The sequence below is a fragment of the Eutrigla gurnardus genome, assembly GCF_963514095.1.
Source record: "Eutrigla gurnardus genome assembly, chromosome: 2".
Taxonomy (NCBI): domain Eukaryota; kingdom Metazoa; phylum Chordata; class Actinopteri; order Perciformes; family Triglidae; genus Eutrigla; species Eutrigla gurnardus.
The window spans coordinates 26,444,742-26,470,035 of record NC_139916.1 but is presented as its reverse complement, the minus strand read 5'-3'; the positions used below and the strand labels follow the sequence as shown (position 1 = coordinate 26,470,035).

General features: G+C 41.0%; 1 protein-coding gene across 1 annotated transcript; it reads left to right on the top strand.

Annotated features, from left to right (window-relative positions):
• Positions 1-4,278: 4,278 nt before the first annotated feature.
• rbl1 (retinoblastoma-like 1 (p107)) lies at positions 4,279-24,345 on the top strand. The gene is made up of 22 exons (XM_084038599.1): positions 4,279-4,540; positions 6,555-6,688; positions 9,190-9,393; positions 9,499-9,563; positions 10,863-10,991; positions 11,948-12,111; positions 12,913-12,977; positions 13,065-13,239; positions 13,601-13,767; positions 13,967-14,079; positions 14,291-14,394; positions 15,295-15,432; positions 15,552-15,716; positions 16,198-16,336; positions 16,417-16,644; positions 17,834-18,021; positions 18,144-18,320; positions 19,599-19,670; positions 20,792-20,879; positions 21,373-21,521; positions 21,610-21,774; positions 23,025-24,345. Exons 1-22 carry the CDS (start codon positions 4,379-4,381, stop codon positions 23,217-23,219), a joined length of 3,186 nt encoding a protein of 1,061 aa, XP_083894725.1. The 5' UTR covers positions 4,279-4,378; the 3' UTR covers positions 23,220-24,345.
• Positions 24,346-25,294: the final 949 nt, after the last annotated feature.

Below are 25,294 nucleotides of genomic sequence, written 5' to 3'. Positions count from 1 at the left end.
ACTTATGATAGAATAGTGGGGATATAATATCATCTAAACGTGGATAATAATAAACTGGAGATAATTCTGGGTTTTGTTGTTGTTGTCGTTGCTGATATAATTTACATTGTATAAAGATTGTAATGTGTTTACTGTTGTCCATCGGCTCTTTAACCTTCTTTGCTTCCTAACACACAGAGTATTAGACGTCTGTAACATCTTCGTTATTTAATTAGCTAAAGTGAGATTATACGTATAAAACATTGTAGGTTTGATCATTTGGGGGATTTTCCTGTTAGAGGTGTGTTTTATGTCTATTGCAGTTTTGTTTCTTTAAGACATTTTCTCAATGTTGTTATCAGATAAACTACAAATCTCCAGATGTGCTGCTTTAAGCTCTTGATTACTTTTCTGTTCTCACAAATAAAAAGATCATCACCAAAAAGGCTGTGTTTGTTTTCTTGTTCTTTAAAACAATGTTAAAAAAGGAGGAAATGTTGAGGAACGTTTAACTCATGAACCAGCCTCGGTTTAACACTGATGTCTATATGACCTACAGAATGAATCAACACAAATAAAAATCTTGTTTAAAAATTAAAGTTTATTATTATTATCACAGAGAAGAATGTCTCTAGACATGTCTTCATTCTCAAAGCTTGTCATCGGTGACACCGGGTCGGATTCTGAAATGAGATGAAATCCTGCAGGTTCACCAGAAACCCCAGACCACTTGAGACAGACCCCCGGTCCGGCTATGCTGCTGCCTTTCACCTGCAGTCAGGCCGCCGGTCGGAGGTGGAGAGCTCCGCGTCCTGGAGGTCAGCTCTGGTTCTGAGCCTTGCTACTTTCATGTTGACCTGGCGACTAATTCCCATCATGCTTTAGGAATGGAAAGCTTCCAGCTTCTTGTTGTCAGACATGTTGCCACATACTAACTAGCAGGTGTACCTGGTTGTTCTCTGCAGAAAACTCATATGTGAGCTGCTCAGAGTGAGTAGAAGAACTGATCTGAGACGAGTCTGGTGGAACAGGAGTTCTAGTGTTCAATATGAATCACCATCACTAACTCACTCTCATTTAAAATGCATTGCAAAAGAAATATTGCTTTTACAAAAGCAATAATAATATTGCTCAGACTTTGTCAATATTAATGTCTCAGTTATGTCTGTTATGCAGCTTATTTCTTTCTCAAGTCTAAACTGCATGAACACTGTTGGACAACTAAGACATTCTGCACACATCGTTGGTTGGTACTAGCTGATGTAAGCTTTCTTTGCAGAGTTTGTTTTCCAGGAAGAAAAAAAAGATTTATAATTTCTTTCAGCATTGTAAAATAGGTGAACAATATGACCGTAGATGTGATCTGAAAGGGTTAAAAGGGTATTTTTCATCTCAGCTTCGATTTATGCTTTAAACAGTTGTCTGTGGTGAGATCTTGAGGTTCCTGGCTCATGGCCACATGTCGCTCTGGCAAAACACTATGAAGATCATTGGCAGGACTTCGGTCCCTGGATACTTGATTGTATCAAAGCATTGGTTGGTGATTTGACCTTTGACCCTGAGATTTTGTACAATCAAGGTTAAAAACATACAGAGAGAAATTGAATTGTGTTGTACATAGAGAAAGAACAGTGTTATGACTCCAGATGATGGCCAATATGCACCGACCACGGTTTCATACACACAAGATGTATTCACACAACATCCAAGTCTGCAGTCGATACCTGACTTATGGCGACGTGGAACTACGCTTGATCAAAGGGATGCAACCTGTCACTATCACACCAAAGTCTGATTACAGACCTTGTAAGAATCAATATCCATTGAAACAAAAATCAATCGATGGCGTTACTGACAGAGCACATTAGAATCTGACTCACAGGACACTATTCACTCAACAACCCAGATCTGAACTTAATAATAATAACTTGCATTTATATCGCGCTTTACACACAATTAGACAGAGATACGGAGTGATGACTAAGAGTCCATGGGTCGTTGTGAACAGGTGGGTTTTTATCTCAACTGTCCCAAAGGGTGGGGGCTGACACACTGAACGTTCTGTCCCAAAAAGTCTTCAGTCTGGTGAGGGGGTGGAGAGTAGACCCGGGCCAGAGGACGAGAGATTGTGGTGCAGGTAGGACTGGAGGAGGTCTGACAGGTACTGGGGGGCAAGCGCATGCAGGGATTTGTAAGTGAGGAGGAGGATTTTGTATGAGATGAGACTTGATCAGCAGCCAGTGAAGGTGCATGAGGATGGGGGTGAGGTGCTGCCAGGACTGGGTGAGAACCCTGCCAGCTGAGTTTTGTACATGTTGGAACCTGTCCAGGACGTTGCTGGGTCCCCCGGACAGGACTCCATTGCAATAGACCAGATGGGAGGTGATGAGGGCATGGATAAGGGTCTCTATCACAGAGTCTGACTGTTGGACGGAGTCTGGAGATGTTTTTGAGGTGGTAGAAAGCGGATTTGGTAATTTATTTGATGTGTAACTGGAATGAGAGGGTGGAGTCCAGAATGACACCCAGGTTGCGGACTTCTGGGGACGGACAGTGGAGCAGCCGTCCACATCAAGGAGAAGATCGTGTTTGTGGCTGGTTCAGCATCGTGCAACCCAGAAACAGAATAAAAACAACAACCCTGATGACAAACCCAGCTGCCAAAATGCTTGTTTCCATTTCATGCAAGTTGACATATGGGAAGGACCACCTCTTGGGCAACACTGGTATGCAAAAGGCTTCTCAAATTACCAAAATGCATAATAAGAATGCAGGTAGAATGCAGCTCATCCAACTCCAGACAAACCATTGGACCATTTGCATGTTTTCAGTTTTCACCACATCCAGACAAGATGTCCAGGCAACAGCCAGGGCTTTATTTGAGATGATCCCGAGGTTGAGAATCCCAGTAGGGTACCGCACAGCGACATAAAGGCACTGTGAAAAACAAGCTGGCAAAATGCTGCGAAGAAACAGGTTCGGAGACGGTGCCTTATCTCGAACCAGTTCTTCACGTTTCAACAGCCAAAGAACTGGCTCTCGGCCAGGAAAACTGGTTCCAGAGCGGCACTAACTCTTTGCTGGTCTTGAACCGATGTCGAACCAAGTCTTGTTTACGTCAGGGGCTGTTGGCGGGGTTATTGTGACCAACAGTCCATAGCATTCAAGACGAGCAGCACAAATGTGCCGTATCAGTCTTGTGTTGAGGCTCGCAAAACCAGGAGCAACATTTGAAGAGTGCGACATCTAGTGGCTTGATGTTATCTATGTTGTCAATAGCACCTTTAAAGTAGTATTTTTGTCTTATGATTATCAAATATGATAAAGGGGGGGAGGGGGGTTTGCTCTTCTACTGTGTTGTACAACCAACTGTGTACTTGATACTTGTATCCTCCTGTTATCAGTAAGTCGGTTACCGTTATCACTCAACCAGCAGACTTGACAAGCTGCATAAAGACATGTATTTCTATGCCTGTCTTATCGGTCAGCCTCAGACTGCCTAGCACTCTACTTCACTCATCCTTTGCAAAAGTATAATAATGTCTTTATTTTCAGATTTCCTCTGACTGACCAAAGACATAGGATACAATTAGTTTCCTCCTGCTCTGATTCAACGTCACGTCAGTGATGACAGGAAGAGAATCTCAGTGCTGACAGCGTCACGTGAATTTGTCGCTCGAGTTGAAATATTTAGAAATATACACAATTACATGTGTGAACATAGTATTACACATTTAAAGTTGATGTGTGATTCTGCCTTCAGCTTCCTGACAGAACAAGCACTGAGTTAAAGAACCGTTAGATTTGATAATAAATAATCATTTTTATATTTGATAAAGAAAAGGACCTCAACATTGTACTTTGCTGCTCAGTGAACATTCACATTCACATTTTTAGCAAAGCTTATCACTATTTTAGGTTGGTTTTATTTACGTATTTTTTATAAAAGGAAAGGTCAGACATAGAAAAAGTAAATAACCCACCAGTAGCTTATCTAGAAAACCTCTCTAAAAACAACAATGCCAAATAAAGTATCAATTTATATGCATATAATTATCAAGTATGTTTGTCCATTATTTCTAGAAAGTTTCTCATCGTAATGACGTTTATCACATTGGCAGTAATGGTCTTCCACAGTTTCAGGGCGACCAACGTCGTTGGTAGTAAGTAACCAAGGAGCACGCGAGCAGGAGAAGGGGGTTGGGCCCTATCGATCTCTGGGGCTGACGCTCGCCTCTGATTGGTCGAAACCCGGCGGTTTTCGCGCCAACGCGCTGCATTGTGGGGATGGCGAGCGGAAGTCCGCGATCGTGGTGGGGGAAGTTGATGTCCTGTTTTGGTGTTTTGGATTCTGGAGATTTTTAAAAACAACTTTTAAACTAAGTTATAGTTAGTAGGAATGCGGGGCGAAGAGTCGTCGGATTCCGAGTCCGGGAGGATGGAGGAGAGCTCGGTCCGGAGAAGTCTGGAGACCTTGTGTCAGGAGCTGAACATGGACGAGCAGACGGCCGCTGAGACCCTGGAGAACTTCACTGCCATCTGGAATACTTACACACTGGAGGTGAATAATGGCCCCTGACTAACGTCCTCTATCTCCCGTCCTCTAACTGAGGATGGTTCAATGATACAATCTGCTGGTAAACACGACTTCTACCGAAACGTCTCCGCTCCGTGGGACGCAAACACCGGGGTCACGTGTTCGGCTAACGAATGTTTTCGTCGTCCAACGTCTTTGTATACTCATATGGTTCTCAACCTACGTAATCAAGTTAAATACTGCACCAACCGGCAAAGTATCTACAATATCTGCAAACTAACAGGCTTCCTGAGCTCAGTATGATTACCGAATATTGTTTACTTCCACCGGTGGAAAGTAACTAACGTCAAGTCCGTCCACTGAAGCCAACGTGTAGTTGCGGCTGCTACTTGTACTTTACTGGAGTGTTTCTGTTACTTTATAGTTGTCTGCACTCCGTCTTGTACTTGTAGCTGCACTACATTTATTCCACAGATTTAGTTAGTTACAGATTAATAATACAAAATATAATCCACGATCAACCTGCTTAATAATGGTGAATCGTGTCACAGGTTCCCTGAGCCCAGTTTGGGTGCTGGACATTGTTTACGCCAAGAAATAATCTAAATACATTTACTTAGGCACACATTTGGAGGTACTTGCACTTGTTTTTAGTGTTTCCATTTTCTGCTCATTTATTTTGTAATGTATTTAGTGTTCACATCGTTTTGTAGCAAAAAAAAGGGTTGCAATACCATATCATAGAAAATTCTAAGCACATTTTACTATATATATATATATATATATATATATATATATATATATATAGTATATAGAATTAATTCATATATATATATATATATATATGAATTAATACAATTAATTAATATTAGTGTGTGTGTGTGTGTGTATGTATATATATATATATATATATATATATATATATATATATATATATATATATATACATACACATACACACTTACTAATATTAATTAATTGTATAATAATTATTTATGCATTGATAATTGGAACACAATAAAAACATATTCTGCATAGCGAGCACTTTTACTTTTTAAGTATATTTTGATGCTGATATTTCTTCTACTTGCACTTTAAAGTGGATCACAGGAATTCTATACTGGTATTAAAACGAAAGCACTTCTTTCACTACTGTTTACTTCTGATGACAAGAAACGAAGACCAAACATCTTTTGATAAAAACAAAATTACACTTTTTTTGTGAAACACCTTTCTAATAGAGTGGCAGCTTATCGTCGGTATTTATTATTATGATGACTCATTAGGGCTGTGAAATCTGACTTGTTATGACACCTATTATTTACTGGTATTTGTCCAACCATAATCCAGTTATTACATCATCATTATCAAACACGGGAATCAAAGACACTTTTCAGCCTCAGCTTTATGCTATTTCTCTTTCAAAGATGCTTATATCAATACTATTACAGGTTTACCAGGTCAGCAAAGATACTAATCAAATATGCCTATCATATGTTAATTAAGTGTTGTTAACAGAAAGTCAAATAATGATATTAATTTAAATTCATGCCCTTGTGTGAGATGTTATGCCATCTGAATGGTCTTATTTATTAAGCTTTATTGTAAGCTTTCAATGATTACCATGACCTGGATGTCTGAGAACCTTCAGACATCAGACTTATTGTAGTATTTTTTTTTCATTAAGGCTTTCATTTACAGTCATCCATCAAATGCAGCAAAATTATGACTCACTGGGTCCTTACTAAAAACAACCAGCTGTATTTTATGCAGTTAAATCAAATCTAAAAAATACCATTGAAGAAATTATATCAGAATGTAATTCAACTTGTTGAGGCTTTCCTCTGAATGTGTATGTGCTCATGTAACTGTTTCCCCTTGAAGACATATTCACACAGTTTAGCTGTTGTTGTCTGCAGCTGTCTGTGCTCCTGTGATGTGTTTGTGTTCTTGAAGTGGATGAGCAACTGGCAAGCTTTCTTTTCATGCAGACTGAAGATAACGCATAAGACTTAAATGTGTTTCTGTGTTTGTGCAGGGGGAGGTGGTCCACTGGTTGGCCTGTTCGCTGTATGCAGCCTGCAGGAAGGGCTCCACTCCCACAGTCGGTAAAGGGTTGATGGAAGGAAACTGTGTCTCCCTCACCAGGATCCTTCGCACCGCCAAAATCAGGTCAGTCTCTGTCAGCTCTGCAGAGGCTGATGTTAAAAACATCTGGAAGATATTCTGTGATTGCCCAAAGCTCATGGATTTCTGGAAGAATCTTGAAAAGGAGATTAAACAAGTGTTGGGAATTAACCCATATTTAGATCCTGCACTTTCCATATTGGCTGTTCGTCCTTATACTATGACAAATAGAGATTTACTTCCTTAATGATGCTTTTGATAGCAAAAAAAATAAAACTTTTTCTCGATTGAAGCTACAACCACCAAGCATAACGCAATCGAGAGAATCGCAGAGAAAATGACAAGATAACAGTTTGTTAAAAGATCATTAATACAGGTGATGCCATACCTTACTTAACAGTTATTGATGATTATTTTATAGTTTTTATTTTTAATTCCTATGAAACCTGCTTTTTGTTGGTTTAATACTACCAATAGAGAGGTCATTAAGAGGCCGTACACACGAAGCAAAACAAACTTTTTTTCTCCGTTTTGCCTTGGTGTCGTTTCAAGAAAATCTACATCCAGACGAATCCACTGAAAACGACTCAGCGCGCTGTAGTACATATTCCAGGCCCTTATGCGGCACTGTTTCTGTTACAAAAACGCAGAAGAAGAGACTGAGCTTGACTGGATGTTTGCCGTTGCTATCGCAACAAGTGAAAGCTACAGCTTCTAGCTACCTGACCACCCGATCAATAAACACCCATAAGATGACAATTTGGCCCGTATAAATAAAACCAACAATAAGCACCAACAGCCGTCACCCTAAGGACCTTGACGAGGCGTTGTCACACGTTGGGATGGATTAATTAGACAAATAAATGCCTACATTCATGGGAAGTTAGCTAGCGGTTGTTTGTTAGCATCGTAATAAAGTAGCATATCTGCGACTTTTTTCCCGGAATCTGCGACTGCCCCCCTCTCTCGGCTCCGTTGTTTTCATACAGCGGCCTTAAAACGCCGTCGTACAGATGAGCAGAATATCGCCTACGAGCACATAGGCCGCCGTTGTTGTTGTTGTTGTTAGGAGACGTCGTGGGGTAAGAAGTCAAGCTCGAGGGGCGAGGGGCGGGCCGATGACGTCAGCGTATTCGTTTTCGCCGTCTACACGAACACGAAACGGAGGGGTGCCGTTTTTTTTCTTGTTCACCCTGAGAGCTGGTTTCAAAAAAGTGCGTTTTCAGGTCGCGAAAACACTGGATCCATGTGGACGGCCGGGCGAAACGCACAAGACTTGTGGGTTTACCCACAAAAAACGTCTTCGTATGGACGGCCTCTCAGTGGGAGAACAGAGTGGAGCTATTTAAGATCCCGTAGCTTCAGAGAGAGATGTCACTTACCACAGTTTTAGGTGTTTGTCGTAATAATTAAGTTTTTTTTCCATGGTCTTATACCTCAACAGTTATACCCCAAAATTAGACTTTATGGACACATTAAAATGATCTTTTAAATGAGAAAACATAATGGCACAGTGTGGTGCAGGATGGGGTTAGGATAATTGATTACACTAAATTGCCTGTTGGTGTGAATGGTTGTATCTCTGTCAGCAGTGTGACAGTTGGCCACTTGTCCTGGGTGGAGCTGAGATCGGCTCTGAATAGGATAACTGGTGATTGATGATGGATGGATGGTATGAAATACATACATGTTCTATTGTTATCTGATACAGTCCATCTCTCTGAGATTCTTTGAGTTCCATTATATCATGATTCATCCTACTACTTTTCTTATCCTGTTGGGACCTACATTTTCCATTAATTGGACTCTTGCATGAAGACTAAATGTTGATAGACCGAACTTTTATCTGTCAGTCGGAGAAATTACACTAATACTGTTAATGTTGCTTTCATGCCGTTGATGTTTACTCTGAACGTGGACCATCTGCTTCAGAACCCCCCCCCCCCCCCCCCATTCAGTATGACACCAAAGCCCTACGTTTTTCTGAGACACACGACCTCTGTACTTTTGGGGCTAGTATAAACCAGTTGGGTTGTTCACACGGGACTCATCACGATGCTGAGCATGGCCAGCTCACGATCCTCAGCGATAGTATCGCTCTTTAGTCTATTTTCTCTCCACAATGCAAGCATATCTCTCGCAAACACACACTACAAACAATATAAATTATGAGGATGTAATTCTCATGACAAAATGTCCTTTCCTCAACTTTCCTTTCCTTCCTGTTGTTCTGCCAGAGTTGTTTCCCCCAATTCACCTCCCACACAATCACATTCCAAAATCAAGTATCACTGCTATTTCTGATTGTGTTTATTTTATTTAAAGACATACATGCAGACAGACCGATTAGATATACAGAAACAGCAGAGTAGGATCGCTGGCAACAGATATCCATTTATATTTAAAAGTAATTTAATAATGAAGGTCTTTACATAAATGCTGTCATTAAGATTTTATTGTTATATCTGTATTCCTGGAGCCTGCAGAAGCAGAGCTTTTTTTGTGGTCATGTTTTGACTTTTATATGCTGCTTCCTGTCCTCCCAGTCTGATCCAGTTCTTCTCTAAGATGAGGAAGTGGGCCGACATGTCAAACCTCTCACAGGACTTCAGGCTGCGCATGGAGCGGCTGGAGCGCAATTTTGAGGTTTCCACGGTGATATTCCGCAAGTTTGAGCCCATTTTCATGGACATGTTTCAGAACCCGCAGGGAGGGGAGCCGCCACGGCAACCACGCAGCAGAAAGCACAGGCACGAGACACACACACACACACACACACACACAAACATACATCTTGTACTTCTCTCATAAGAAGCAGCCTTGTCTCTGTTTGAGTGTGTGTGTCCTCTCTGCAGGCGTCTGCCGTGTCACATCAGTGATGTGTTCAAGTTCTGCTGGACTCTGTTTGTCTACACCAAAGGTACCAAGAAACAACAAAACCAACTCTGTAAAGCTCTTAATGTTTTTGCTAATGTCAGTGAAGATGTTTACTGTAAAGTGCTGTAGTTATTGGTTATGTTTAGAGTGAGGCTTGTGGCAATTGGCGATCGGCTTGTATATTTACTTCCTTACTATCTGGAACTACGATGTTCTAAAATAATCATTTTGAGATGTTTCTGGTGGAGTAGCATGTCCACCTGCTGAGTCCCGTTAAATATTTTAAATCCTTCATTGCACAGCATAATATTGCTTCCATTAATCTGATGCCCCATAGAAATACACTAGGAATAGAAGGGACATTCACTTGTAGTGGGCTACCTTCATGTAAAGTAAACTGACTTATGTAAAGTGTAGGACTCACTGAGGTGAGATTTTACAGTAACGACTATCAGTGGGGGAGTAATGTTATAAAGACTGAATGAGTCAAATGTAACAACTTAATGCTTCACCCACACTCTGATCACATTGTAAGAAAAAACATTGATATTGTCAGATAGTAAGTGCAACATTAAAGTAGTAGTAGTATTAAACTATCAGACACCTGGCTCGTTAGGGGAGCATACCTAGGATGTTCCTCGGGTCCTTTTAAAAAAAAAAAAGGGTCCTATGTTCCCATGTCTCTTATTTTTGTTTGGACAGTTTAAATGAACTAACCTAAATATATGTATTGCGACCGGAGAACATAGGACCCTTTTTGGGGGAAACAGGGAACATAGGACCAGGGGAACAAAGGGATGACCCCCAAGTTAGCTAGCTAGCTACTTCTGTCATTCTTTAATGCTACACTGGTTACAGAATATGAAGCCGAGCATCAGGCTGGTGAACAACGGTCCCTCCACCCAACCCTGCTGCTCTGGAGAAGGACAAGATACCTAGCTATCTAGATACCTAGCTAACTCTCCAGAGCTGTGTCCGCTCTCTTCCTGGTCAGCTGTGACACTTGACAGCCTCAGTGACGTGTGTTGTCACCATAACAACAATCAACTGGAGATCAGATCGGCTATCGGCGATCTCGAGTAACCACGATTCGACCATATGAAATAGAAACGATCGCACAACACTTATTCAATCTGCAACAAACTGTTTTCACTTAATCGCTTGATTAACAATGTGTATTTAGATTATTATTCCAGTACAAAGCCCAAAGATATGCAGTTGAACCCAACAAATCCACAGTCAGCTAATTGATTGATAATCAAAACTAAAGTTTCAAAATAGTTATAGATGAATTTTCTGTCAGTCAACTGAGTAATTGATAGGATGAACTGTGTTTGTGTAGGTAACTTCAGTATGATCGGTGACGACCTGGTGAACTCGTACCACCTGCTGCTCTGCTGTCTGGACTTGGTGTTTGGCAACGCTCTGCTCTGTGCCAACAGGAAGGACCTCATCAACCCCACGTTCAGAGGTAGAGCTTCATATGAGTCTGTGTGTGTCTGTGAAGGTTTGGTTAGCTATTGTCTTCTGTGTTTAACTGTAGTTAGCTATGTCAACTGTAGTTAGTAACATATGAACCTGATGCATGCATGTGTGTGTATTATCATTGCACATTATACCGATAATAGAAATGTATTCTGATACCCTGGCCTTGAAAACCAATACCCAGTTTTATTAGTAGCGGTACTTAAATATGACTGTGTTTTAATAAGCGATGTTCCCATGAGTTGTGTGGATGTGCGACAGTGTGCAGCTCTGCTAGAGGACTGAATGGTTCCACAAGAGGACTGTTTTAACTTTGCATCAGACAGTTGCAGGATTTAGCGTGCATAGCTAACTAGAAGAATGGAGTCAATAAATGAAGAATATTAAAGCAGGACGATATTGACCGGCTGCAGTCCTGCTCTGAGCTGGTATCTCTATCAGCAGAACTCCATAAAAAAAATAAGGAAAATAACAATGGGGCTCTAAATCAGACTCACCATCTTGTTTGTTGGTGTTTCTCAGTAACGTGAAGTGAACAGAAAGTAAAAGCAGTTGAGTGAGATCTCTTCACAAACACCACTTCAACTCAACACAGAGCTTGCTACGGTGACTTTGGTGTCTTCATGGTTTTTGTTTAGGAAGTCTCCATCTCCCTGCTGCAGTACCACTGACATCTGTCTTTTTTCATTAAATGTTGATTTTGGACTTTACAACCCTCAGGAGTTATTGGAAATGTTTGTATCACACAAGCCTACAATAACCCTACAGCCACCACAGAATCTACTACTAATCGTATAATACTAATAATTAAAGCAAAAGTGAATGATGTTCCAGTGAAAAGTCTGCCAGCCCTGCCTTATTAATTGTCCAGATGAAGAACTGAGTATGTGTGGGTAGACGACGTCCTCTTTCAGCAAAATCTATATGTTTATGTTTATGTAGGTCTGCCTGCTCTGTACCGTGCAGACGGCCATGTTTCACCAGACGAGCCTCCTCCCTGTGTGTTGGAGAGGTTATGTGAGTTACATGACGGCCTCGTGGTGGAGGCCAAAGGCATCAAACAGCACTACTTCAAACCCTACATCGAGAAACTCTTTGCGAAACAGGTACACATATACACATGTATGCAAATGTATTTTCAGGTTTGTGTTTTTAAAGAGCCCTCTTTCCTCCCTTTTTATCTACCATTTGTTTTTTTTTTTAATGATTTCAAACCCAGCTTTTAGTTGTTTTTGTAAGTAAACATGCTCCCATTCATCTATCTGTTATCTCTTTTATGTCTTTATTGTCCCCATTGATAAATCAGGTATAAAAAACAACCTTTAAGGTCATTCTGATGTGGCCCCGTAGCTTTTGGCACGTCTGCTAATTAATTTGTAACATCCACTTACTGGCTTTTAATCTACTGTTGGTTTTATTTAACTTCTCATTTACTTCTACATTTTCTTCATTTACTTTACATCTTTATAGAAAAGGCCTGGTATCTGCGGCAAAGTATTCTGTATTCTATATGACGATACATTTGTATTTGTATCCATATTTTTAATGGTTTAGTTATGTTATGATGTATTCTGTATTGTCTCAAGTGGCAATCGTGGATGTAACTGTGAAATTATTATTTGATGAATATGATTAGTGTCTAATAAGCCCATGAGGGCTGGGCACCAACCATGGTGTTTGACACTTACATAATCCATTCAATCAATCTACATTTACTTTATTGTATTATTGTATTACATTGTGCTTTATTACCTTTTGTGCACCTTTTATGTCTTTAATTGTGTATACCGGTAGTGAGGCAGATCATAACCCATACGCCTCTCCTGGAAAGCACTTTGGACCAGATCCTGTTGTTTTTAAATGTGTCGTATCAATAAACAGACTTGACTACCTCTTTCCCTGTTTAGATCCTGAAAGGCAACGAGGAGCATTTGACAGAGCTGTTGGATCCGCAGAGCTTCATTGATAACAAGTAAGCCAATCAGAGCAGAGGTCAGGGGTCACTTTAAGGGAGAAGTTCCTGTCCTTGACGTGTGTGTGCGTGTGTGTGTGTGTACAGTAAAGCCATAAACAGGGAGTATGAGGAGTACGTGTTGACGGTGGGAGATTTCGACGAGCGAGTGTTTCTGGGAGCCGATGCTGACGAGGAAATCGGGACTCCGAGGAAAATTGTTCAGGAGCCGTGTGCCAGCAAGGCCAATGCTCAGAGCCAGCTCCAACAACATGTAGAGAAGGTACACACACACACACACACACACACACACACACACACACACACACACACACACACACACACACACACACACACAAACTATAGACAGATTGAAGAGGATTAAAAACTACGGTGTCGCTACAATAAAGTGTGATGAAAGAGTCTCAATTTTAATTAAATAAAAAGCAGCAGCAAACAAACGGAAAGGTCTTTAAATAAAGTGAGACGTCTCAGTAGTTACAGAGAATCATTTATCATTAGACAATTGTATTATGATGTTTAAAACATCCGATAAATGTACAACATTATATAAAGTACAGACACAGAAGAATCATCTGCAGTGGTATGAGCTCTCTCTCTCCCCCTCCCCTCCCTCCTTGCAGTCGGGCTCTTTCACCCCCTCCACCCCTCTGACAGGACGAGTTTACCTTAAGGAGAAGGACCTGCTTGTCACACCCGTCTCCTCGGCAACGCAGAGTGTCAGTCGGCTGCAGAGCATGGTGGCCGGGTTGAGGACGGCTCCCAGCGACCCCCTGATGCAGATCTTCAGGTCTGTCTGTCTGTCTGTCTGTCTGTCTGTCTGTCTGTCTGTCTGTCTGTGCGTGCGTGCGTGCGTGCGTGCGTGCGTGCGTGCGTGCGTGCGTGCGTGCGTGCGTGCGTGCGTGTGTGTGTGTGTGCGTGTGTGTGTGTGTGTGTGTGTATAAATAAATAAATACATTTATAAATAAATAAATATGCTCTTATTGAAGGTCATGCTCCAGGAATCCCACAGAGTCCATACTGGGCAGAGTCAAGACACTGGGACAAACCTTCAAAGAACATTACACCAACGACTCGGAGGACATGCCCGGCTCTCATATAGGTAACACACACACACACACACGCACGCACGCACGCACGCACGCACACACACACACGCACGCACACGCCCTCCAGCTACAATATGGTATTTGAATGAAACCATAGACATTCCTTTATGTTGTTTATAACAGTCTGAAGCTTTACATGTACAGGGATGACATTTAACATTTTACATAATCTCTGCAGTGTGTTAATACGGTTTTTGTTTCCAGACTTTGCAGAGAACCGTCTCAAGCTGGCTGAGATCCTCTACTACAAGATCCTGGAGAGCGTCATGGTTCAGGAGACCAAACGGCTACACGGCAAAGACATGAGTGTAAGTAAGCAGCATGTGTCAATAAATAAAGAACTCAAAGGTCCACTTACTAGCTTATCCCAAGGTTTCATATTCATCTTTTTATTTATTTTCTAAATTCTCTATTTGTTGAATAATATGTCAAAAATGCTGTTACTAAGAAGGTCCCTGCATGAGTTTTATTTGTTTATCTATAGTTAATATTTGATGTCTTAGTTCATTAAATATCCCCCAAACTCTCTTATCGGGTAAACTGAAAGCTTATTTTCATTTGCTTTCCTTCCTCTATACTTTCTTGGTATGTCTGCATCAACTGATTTTAACACCGTTTCATAACGATGTCTATGGTATGCTGGTTCGGGATTGTGTTTAGTGTTTGGTTTGGTGTGTGATAGAGTTATGCCACTCACCTGATGCGTTGAGAAACAGTTCTAATAATGTCAAAGGAACCGACTTTCCAGTCTTATATCCTCCTGAAAGTCTTAAATATGCTGTGTGCAAACAGTTTTAAGCATAGTTTGATGGTTGTTGGGACAATATTGTGAATTGCAATTAATTTGTCAGGATAATCGTGACATGACATTTTGCATAACATCCTGTGACTAGAATTAAAAATGTACAAATACCTCATCTTTGCCAAAGAATGCATACTCTAATCTAGCTTTAGGAAAAGGTAATTATTGTGTTGTTTATGATTCTATTCTGTCTATTATCTGTTATAGTAGTTATAGTACTAGTATGTAATAATTTTCAAACCATGATATTTCCTCTTATGATGATCATGATATCAAAATTTCATATGGTGACACCCCTTCTTTTTTGATTACATGTCTCCACGTGTGTTTTTGTGATAACTTGTCAGCTGCCACAAAGACATATTTCTGTTGTATAACTCTATAACTGTTTGTGTGTGTGTTTTAGGTGTTATTGGAGCAGGATATCTTCCACTGTTCCTTGATGGCTTGTTGTCTGGAGGTGGTGTTGTTCTCCTACAGCTCCCAGAGAACCTTCCCCTGGATCATCAACATCTTCAAGCTGACCCCATTCTACTTTTTCAAGGTCTAACACACACTAACGCCCTCAAATGCACACATACATATATGTTTACATCTTCAAAGAGTCAGAAGTCATTTATCTGATCCCGGCGACACCTTCTCTCCATTTCCACTTTTCTGCAGGTGATCGAGGTGTTTATCCGCTCAGAGGAAGGCCTGTCCAGAGACATGGTGAAGCATCTGAACCTGATCGAGGAGCAGGTTCTGGAGAGCAGAGCGTGGAGCGCAGACTCTGCCCTGTGGAGAGCCTTGCAGGCTGCTGGCAGCAAGGTCCCCACAGTAGAGGAGGTCAGCATGACACACACACACACACACACACACACACACACACACACACACACACACACACACACATTTTTATATTATATAGGGAAACACAGGATCATACTGTAAAAACAGTGAGAGAAAATGAACACAGTTTGTGTTTCCAACCGTTAAAGCTAACATTAGCTAGCATACTACTGTTGATAGATATACCAACCGTTTAAATTGAATCTCCAGGTGTCACTGAAGATATAAAACCTGCGTTGACTACATCTACCCAACACTTTTCTCATCCAATACTGTTGAACCTTTTGCTGTTTTTCGCCTTAGTACAGAGACCGACTGAAACTGTGAATAAACCAGAGAGAATGACTGTGTCTAAAAGGGACAGACTTGTTACGTAGACATATGTCCTCTCTTCTTCTTCTTCGTGCTTCTTCCTTTCTTTGTTTTTATTTCCCTTCTCTTTGTCTCACCTTCTTTGTCCTCATTTCTCTCCCTCCAGGTGAATTTTTCCTCCAGTCTGGACAATGGTTCTGGTTCTACGGGCGGAGGTCCGTCCCACCTGCCTCTGGTCGCCCTCTCCCCCATCATTCACCCCCGCATCAGGGAGTTCAGATCAGGCCTTGGCAGCGCTCGTAAAGGTGTGTGTTGATGTGTTGATGTATCTGGTTTGTGTGGTGACGTTGTGGCCGATGATAAACTTTCTGTTTCTGCCTTCCAGACGTTCCTCCGTCTCCGCTGTCGCTCCACGACAGGTACAGCTCCCCGGCAGCCGGAAGTGCCAAACGCCGTCTCTTCGGAGACGACCCTCCCATTCGGACACCAGGAGTGGCCCCCAGCATGAGCCCGATGTCATCGCCTGCCAAAAGGTTGACGTTCAGCTCGAGCACCACCCTGAGGATCGGAGGTCAGGGAACCCAAACCACCGTCCTCAGTATCCCACTGCAAGGTACACACCACATACACACAAGAGAGTCTGCTTTCTGTGAACAAGTTTATTCCTTGAAGCTTAGCCAACTCATATTAAAGTGAATTTTGAATATGGACTGCCAGATAAATGAGAGGTCAATGCTGTGTTCACACCAAGCACATTTTTTGCTTGGTGTGACTGCCTCCAGGGTCAATGCAAAGACACAAGTAGAAATATTTCCTCCTGCCGTCACTGACAACCTGACTTTGCTGAATGATAAATGGAGGAAACGAATGTCTCCTGTGTCTGTGGTCCCCCAGAGGTCTAGATAGTAGCTCACATGAGTCCAGAGACCAGACCAGACTATGTGGAGAAACCAGAGACTGTCTGTGGTCCCCCAGAGGTCTAGATAGTAGCTCACATGAGTCCAGAGACCAGACCAGACCATGCAGAGAAACCAGAGACTGTCTGTGGTCCCCCAGAGGTCTAGATAGTAGCTCACATGAGTCCAGAGACCAGACCAGACCATGCAGAGAAACCAGAGACTCTATGGTCCAAACAACAAGGTCTCTGCTGTATTTATGTCTAGATGACCTTATTTGGAGTGTTGATGGAGCAGCTACAATGTTAGCATAGCCTAGCACCCATCAACCAGACTCCATTCAGAAAACAAGCATTTAATAAATTGTTTGCTTGTCGTCTTGCTGACAGACCGAACAAAGCATGACTTCAGACTTTTTACTGATCACCATCATTATGGAGTTATTTCAGCATCATTTTAATCTATTGCTGTTAAATTCCTTTTAAAGATGTTCAGGAGTCTCAGTTCAGATGCGTCTGAGCGGCACAAAAAGTATTTCAAAATAAAATGTTTAATATAAAAAACAAATTATGCAACCTAGGTGATAATCTAACCAACATTCCCTCATAACTTCAGTTTTGGTTCATGCGTGGACGAATAACTGAAGATCCAACAACATTCTTGACAGGACGTGAATTAAACTAGATTCATTCAGTGCTTGTGTACTGCAGGAAGTTAGAATACAGACCTCAGGAAGCACTCTCGAAAATAACATTTCATGATGAAAAGCAGAACGTTTTAGAAAAAATTAATTAGACATACATACAGTGTGATGTGTGATTATGAGACCATTTCCTCCCAGACTTAACATAAATCATAATAAATATTGCCACTGGAACCGGTATCGTTGATTGTGTGTGTTTACAGGCCTGAATAACGACCGCTCGATCACACTGATCCCGGTTCAGCCGTGTGACTCCTCTGGTACCATCACCGCTCAGTTCCTGCTGACCGCCTCCCCGAGTCGCATCACCGCGGTACCCACGACCTCTGACCCCCAGACAGGAAACAGCCGGCCGCGACGCACCGGATCCCTCGCTCTGTTCTTCAGGAAGGTAGAAAATGTCATCAAGTCTTAGCTTAGCATAAATGAAGGTTGTTTAGCATTTAAGGGAGTTATTAGCAGAACATCCTTCCAGTCCTCTGAGCAGCGTGTCTCCTGTGATTCTGTCTCCAGGTGTATCACCTGGCCAGTGTCCGTCTGAGGGATTTGTGTGTGAAGATGGACGTCTCGTCGGAGCTGCGAGGGAAGATCTGGACGTGCTTTGAACACTCGCTGGTCCACAGTACCGGTCTGATGAGGGGCAGACACCTGGACCAGCTGTTACTGTGCAGCGTCTACATCATATCCAAAGTGAGAAAAACCTTCACAGCGAATTAAGAATGTATGCAACCGCTGTTTCAGGATGCAGTGTTGTATCCTCACAGGGAAACATGTTTCTAGATGCTTAACAGTGTTTTTCATCTCCAAATGGAAATGTGGTCCTTGGAGGGGAATATGGTTCAGCTGCTCTGCACACTGATTGAGTTTAATGCAGAAAACCTGCCAGAGAAAACGGCAACAATCAACAATAATGATCTAAGACTAAAAAGAAGAGTAAAAATATAAAGTATACAAGTCCATTGTCTAATACCATAACTCTAAAAATAAGATTCAGTTAGTAGAATTAGTAAACTACAATAGAAAAACAATATTGGCAGTATAAATAATAATATGCCAATATTGTAATTGATAATGGAGAAATAAAAGTTATATTGCACATGATATATTGAAAGTAATATTGATGATATTGAATGTCATTTTGAGAAAGTATTGCGGATGATTGTTCTCAGCTGTCCTTCCTGCAGAAGGAGGAGGAGTTAAAATGATGGTTGCTCATCTTTTAAAGGAGTCATCACCTGGTTTTATACATATCCAGCCCCCCTTGGATCACTTTGGATCAATTCGTAAAACTTATTAGAAAAAAAAAAAAAAAATTTAATCAAACATTGAGCTTGTTCTGACCCTTTTTCGTACCGCGAGATTACGCGCGAGGTTTTGACTGGTCCGGATGTGCATTGTATAATATGTAATGAGGCGCGCGTTGATTCGCCGCAGGAAGGACAGAGCCGGGGGGGCTTGCCTGCATGCAGACTCCAAAACAATGGCGGCGCTTCGGCGATTTCAGGTAGCGGACGGGGCGGGGTTGGGTGGTGAAAGAGGGGTGGGCTTATGCAAGTAGCCTCCACGGTGACGTCACCGTAGGCGCAGAATCAAAATCTCGTGCTTTAGGAATGCACACCCTTGTGTGCTATTCCTGTTCGGAAAAAGAGCAGAAGCGAAAAAACGGCGCCACTTTCAAACTCCAGCCTTTCAGGCAAGTTTCAACTGAGGTCAAACACAGATATGCATGTTTTAACAAGAGAAATTGCGATTTCCTGGTGATGACTCCTTTAAGCAGCACAGACAAAAAACTGCGTGTACGTAAGTCTCCGGTAAATAGGCGATTAGAAGCCTGACGGAGAGATCTTCACTCTCCAATATAAGTCCAGCTGAGGGAGCCGTGTTTCTGGGAGATCAGCTGACTGCAGGAAGCTGCCGGTGACTCTGTTCCTTGAGTGCATGTGAACACTTCCTGTTTCTTCCTCACAGATCACTAAAGAGACGCACACCTTTCACGACATCATGAAGTGTTACCGCAGCCAACCACAGGCCAGCAGCCATGTAAGAAACACAACTCACTCACTCACTGACACAGAAATATGTCACCATAAAAATGATGTCACGCAGCAACAATCTGGAACGACTGTAAAACATGACGCAACAATCAAACTCATAATGACAATAAACTGTGTTTATGTGTCAAATGTACAAAGACTGATTGTGATCAAACTGTGGTGGAGAAAGTACTCTGATGTTCTTAGTAAAACTAGGAATACTACAGTGTTGAAGTATTTACATCAGTAAAAGTACAAAGTATTATCATCAAATTAAAGGATCTATAAACGGAATTATGACACTGATCAACAACCTTTTACATCTTAGTTTAGCATGCTAGCATTTGCTAATTAGCACTAAATATGGAGCCAATGTGAACGTCGCTGATTGCTACAGATATAATTATTGATGAAGTATTTCAGTCTTGATCTTACAAAGTTCATGTTGAAGTGACTTTCATTGGATTATTCAAATAGCTGAACTGCTAGAAAAACAATACTAACTGCCAGCAATGGAAGAAGTACTCGGATGATTTACTTAAAATAGAAAAGTAATAATTCCACAGTATAGAAGTGCTCTGTTATAAATAAATGTCCTCTTTTAAGAATGTTACCTTAGCATCAAAAAAGGCTTAAAGAATCAAAAGTAAAAGTACTCATAATGCAGAATAATGTTTATTATATTACTGTTAATTATTGATCAATGTGTTGATCCCTTTAATGGTGCAGCTGCTAAAGGTGTAGCTCATCTTAATGACTTTGTCTACTGCTGGTAGTTTAATCTATAATACATCATCATTTATTATCTTTATATTATGTTTTATTTCAATGATCCAAATCTGTAAAGTCACTAAAGCTGTCAGCTTAATATATAGTAAATATACTATAAAAAGTCATAAATGTGCTTGCTTTACTATCTTGAAAAAGGTCAGTGTAGTGTTTAGATAAATGAATAGTATAGTAAAGTACAATATTTACTCTGAGAGGAAGTGGAGTAGAATTAGGAAGAAATAGAAATCTCAGAATTGTTGCTAATTAAGTGTAACTTACAACTAGTAGTGAAATAAGTTAAGTTATTTAAGGCCTGTTTAAAACTATGAACTAACCCTGTTATTGTAATTGAATTAGGTGTACCGCAGTGTGTTGCTGCGTCACACTCCCAGAGAGCAGGTGACTGATGAAAACATGGAGGTGGATCCTGTTTCAGGTGGAGAATGTAAGTCCAGCAGGGTTGGGGGGTCACTGTTAAGTTGTCATCCAATATAGAGGTTAAGTCCCGCCCCTTCCTGTGTCCCACATGGGGCCTTATTTCAGGATACATTTGTAGTCTCTCTGTAGAGGTTTTGGAATGAAGCTTTAAATATGTGTCGTCCTTAAAAGGCCCCTGAGCCACGGGTTGGGAACCCCTGTCTTCAAGGACCTTCAGGTTCAAGTCTTGGATTTAGATTAAATCCATTGAACACATCGGGGACTATTTAGTCTATTAAATGATAGAAAATGGAAAACTTCCCATCACATCACTAGATGTAAAACGATGTCCAAAGCCTGAAATAGTTTGGTTAAAAGCAGGAAATTCTTGGTTGCAGGTTCTTTGATCACTAAGATAATCAGTTCAGAACCCAACAGGATTTAGTTTGTGATGATCAACCGGCCTTTTATCTGAGAAATCACTTACAAATGTGTGTGTGTTTGTGTGTGTGTGTCATCAGCTGCAGAGAAAACCAACCAGGTCTCAGGACAAGCGAACTCCGACCAATCAGGGGAGGAGGAGCGTGGTGACCTCATCCAGTTCTACAACAACGTCTTTGTCCTGAAGATGAAAAGCTTCGCGCTGCGTTACGCCACCCACGATAATCGGGTACGGCGCGCTCATTGCAATGAAACCAGCGCAGAGATTTGAATGAGTGGGTTCATAATCTGATCTGGATGTCTGTGTGACCCTCTAGGCCGACGCCCCCCCTCTGTCTCCGTTCCCGTCGGTCCGGGCTCAGCCTCTCTCTCCTCGCCGGATATCTCAGAGGCACTCGCTGTACGTTTCCCCCCACAAGAACTCTGCAAGCTGCCTCACACCAAACTCCTACACCTACAGGATCAACAGCAGCCCGTCCAAGGTAAACACACATACACACACACACACTCATGACTTTTACATTAATTTACTGGAGACGTACCATCATCATTACCGCTACCAGCCTAATCCTAGTGTTGACCTAATCCTAACCCTGATCTTAACCTTAAACCCAAGTCTTCATTTATTATTTATGTTTTGGGAGTGTGCATTCTAAAAAAAGGTGAGTTCCCATAATGTGTAATCAGATTTATGTCCCCACGCTGCATAGAGGAAATCAGGTCCAGAGACACAAATATTAAAAGTAATTAATGTATATAATTTACAGGTGTAGAAATATTTCCTACAAAGACAACGGTGTTCTGGAAGTACAAAGAAATATCCTACAAAGACAAAAAATATATTCTAAAAAGCATGAAAAACATCTTTCAAAGATAGACAATGTAGCACAAAAACCATTCTAGCAAACAAAAATCAACCACCGCTGTGATTGCTCTGGAGATTTATTTTTAAGCGTTGTGTGTAATTCACCTCCACAAACAACAGGTGGCACTATGGGTCAATTTAAAGGTACTGCTGGGAAGCAAAGTAGCCAGAGGAGGAGCCGAGCTCCCAGGGAAGGAAACGGCTTTGAAGCAAATAACACGTGTATTCCTGATGTTGATTCATGTCGATGCTTGCTTTAGTTAATCTGCAGACTGGATGAATTCAGTGTTATTTACATTCCGCAGCCGGACAACAGGCGGCTCACTCTGCCGCTCGAGGTTCTCTCCTCTAACAAATAAACTTCCTCTTAACCTGCAGGAAGTGTTGTGATTCATTGACTTCACGCTTCACTTCAATGATAATAATATGCTTAGTATTCATGGTTGGTGGCTGAGTTTTTGTTGTTACCTGCAGACTCACACATAGCACCTTTTTCTAAGCGTCAGCATGTTTTCTCATTTGTTTTCCAATGAGCAGAGAGCGTGGCCGACTTGAGGAAAAGCACTGCACCCGCAGAGTCTCCGTTCTGCGTGCTCCCGTCGTTATTGTGCGACCGCTCACGTAGAAAATCTGTGAACGTTTCAGAAAATCTCTGGTGACGTCAGAAAATACGTCTGTCTGTCCTGAACTTCAAATGTCAGACAGACACCATCACAACGATGACTAATAACATGACAAAACAGAAAATAATTGTTAGTTGTTAATCTGCAACAATTCAGATAATATGAAACTTCATTTATCCAGAGCAAAACCAAAAAGGCTCAAATATGAAATACACGTCTCTCTTGTCTCTTCCTCTCCGTCCAGGAGTTGTCCGACATCAACCGGATGATCCGCCAGGGCAGCGTGAGCAGGAAGAGGGCCTTCACCATGGAGGGGGACGTGATGATGTCATCAGCCTGCGACTCCCCCAGTAAGAGGGCGTGTCCAGAGAACGGCAGCAGCCCAGACGTGCTGCTGAAGCGTCTGCAGGACGTCGTGTCCGAGCGGCAGAGTCACTGACGGACAGACGAACGGAAAAACGTATACGCGTTACAGAACTGTTCCTCACTTTAAAGAGCTAAAATGTAATGACATTTAAACTGTGACCTTTTATATGTTTGCTGAGCTGAGGGTCATCAAACCGGAGCAGCAAGTAATAGCACAAGTCATTGAGTTTTATCCAGATCATTGACTTCTAATGTCACAACCGTTGAGACCATAATAATATCTCAGATGGGATATTTGAGGAATCAGAAGACACTAACTTGTTTTATCTTTACACTTAGTCATGAATCGTTACTATTAATTGTCACATGACTCGTTAGTGACTTGTGTCACTGAGTTCTTTGGAGGACTGAAAGAGACCAAAACCCCCAAAGACATAATAGAGTCCAGTTTGAACACCACAGTTCCCCTTTAAGCTTACCCATAATTCAATGCTCCTTCAATGAGAATATATTTCGCTGTGAATTACATAAATGTCTAATTCTCAAATGTTATAATAACAAAACAATAACCCTTTCTGTTATGTAAATATCTTAAAAATACAAAGTCTTTTACTTTAAAACTTTGCTGAAATCTGTGATTAAATGCAGGTGTTCCACTTTGAGCTTTTCATATAACTTCAATCAAACCCGCCGGTATTTGGAAAGTTTTTACTTGCATTGATGATCAACAGGAACATTATTCTTCACGTCAGAACAAGATGTATGCATCAGATGTTTGAACCTTAAACTTGTGTAAATAGTTTTCATTACAAATTGAGCTCTTTTGTACATTCTCTCATATCTCTACTTTGATAGGGATTTTATTGTCTTTTACTAACTAGTTTAACATTTAATCCTTCCTTTTTTTGTGGTTATGAACCACATTTAATGTTTAAGCTGTAATAAAAGAGTGCTGGATTGATGCAGCATCTCTGTATTCTGAGTGTGTAGTATCTACACTTTATTCAATTTCATATCTACTGTTGTAAAAAAGTGCAGATTTTTTCTCCCAGACCGCTTAACAAATGGAATAATGGAAGTGAATCTGTAAACAGGTAACACATTTGTCTAATTTTTGTGCTTTTCTGAACCGTTTTAAAGGAAATGTGTATTTTGTACAAACAGTCAAAGCTTTTGTACAATAAAATGTACTTGAAGCATTCAGTGTTCAGTATTTTAACTTCTTAATGTTTTATCTGTTTTCATCAGGTTGGCACGATTTCTCAAAAATTGTATTTAATTTTATTTCCCCATTTAAAAAAAAAAAAAAAAAAAAGTTTTTCTAGGTTTAAATGTTGTTTCAAAGGTGCTCCTGAGAGATACTGATTCATTTTTCTGTGGTCTCGGATTTAAGTTCATTCTTAACCACAAAAACACCTTGGCGGGTGCTTTTATTATAGTCGGGATTACTTTTCCTTGTGTTCTTGTAATACTCATTTTGGCCACAAGAGGTCGAAATGCACCACTATACCTCATCTTCTAAACGGGACTAAAAACAGTATTTATTCTTCTACATGAGTTTCAATTGACATAAGTTGCCAGAGCAAAAATATATTCACTCTATTTTACTCTGGGCTTCTGTACATGTTGAAGTTTCACATCACACAATGTCCTTTTCAAACATTTTTGAACGACCTCTCTGACCTTGATCGCCTGGTTACCATGGCTAATGTGTCAGTTTGCATCCCTGAATCTCAGTGAGTTAATTAATCTGTAGACATTTTATTTTCCCTAAAAAAAATCAGGACATGTCTTTATTAGTTTACATTTAAAGGGTTTTAATTAAATAGTAAATATGAAGCATCACATTTCATAGTTTTTGGGGGCCTTGTTGAAGTCTGACCTGGTGTCTGGTGTCGTACATCAAGTTCCTGCTGGTTAGTTACCATGACGATGCACCTCATCCCTCTTACGGTGGAGGTGCAAACTGTTTTTCTATTCAGGCCATCTTTTTCTTCTTCTATTCTGGTCTTTTATAGAAACAGAAAAGTGCTCTACATAGATGTATTAATTATTATGATTACTACTATTGTCATTATTATTAATACATACAAATATCCAATATTATAATATAAAAGTATACATAATAATTATACACACACACTCACT

Excerpts from the sequence above, each read along its gene's own strand:
- rbl1 (XM_084038599.1), top strand. The coding sequence starts at position 4,379 with ATGCGGGGCGAAGAGTCGTCGGATTCCGAGTCCGGGAGGATGGAGGAG. Across the intron at positions 14,080-14,290 it reads CATGCCCGGCTCTCATATAG|ACTTTGCAGAGAACCGTCTC; the intron begins GTAACACACACA and ends TTTTGTTTCCAG. Across the intron at positions 18,321-19,598 it reads GCGTCTACATCATATCCAAA|ATCACTAAAGAGACGCACAC; the intron begins GTGAGAAAAACC and ends TCTTCCTCACAG.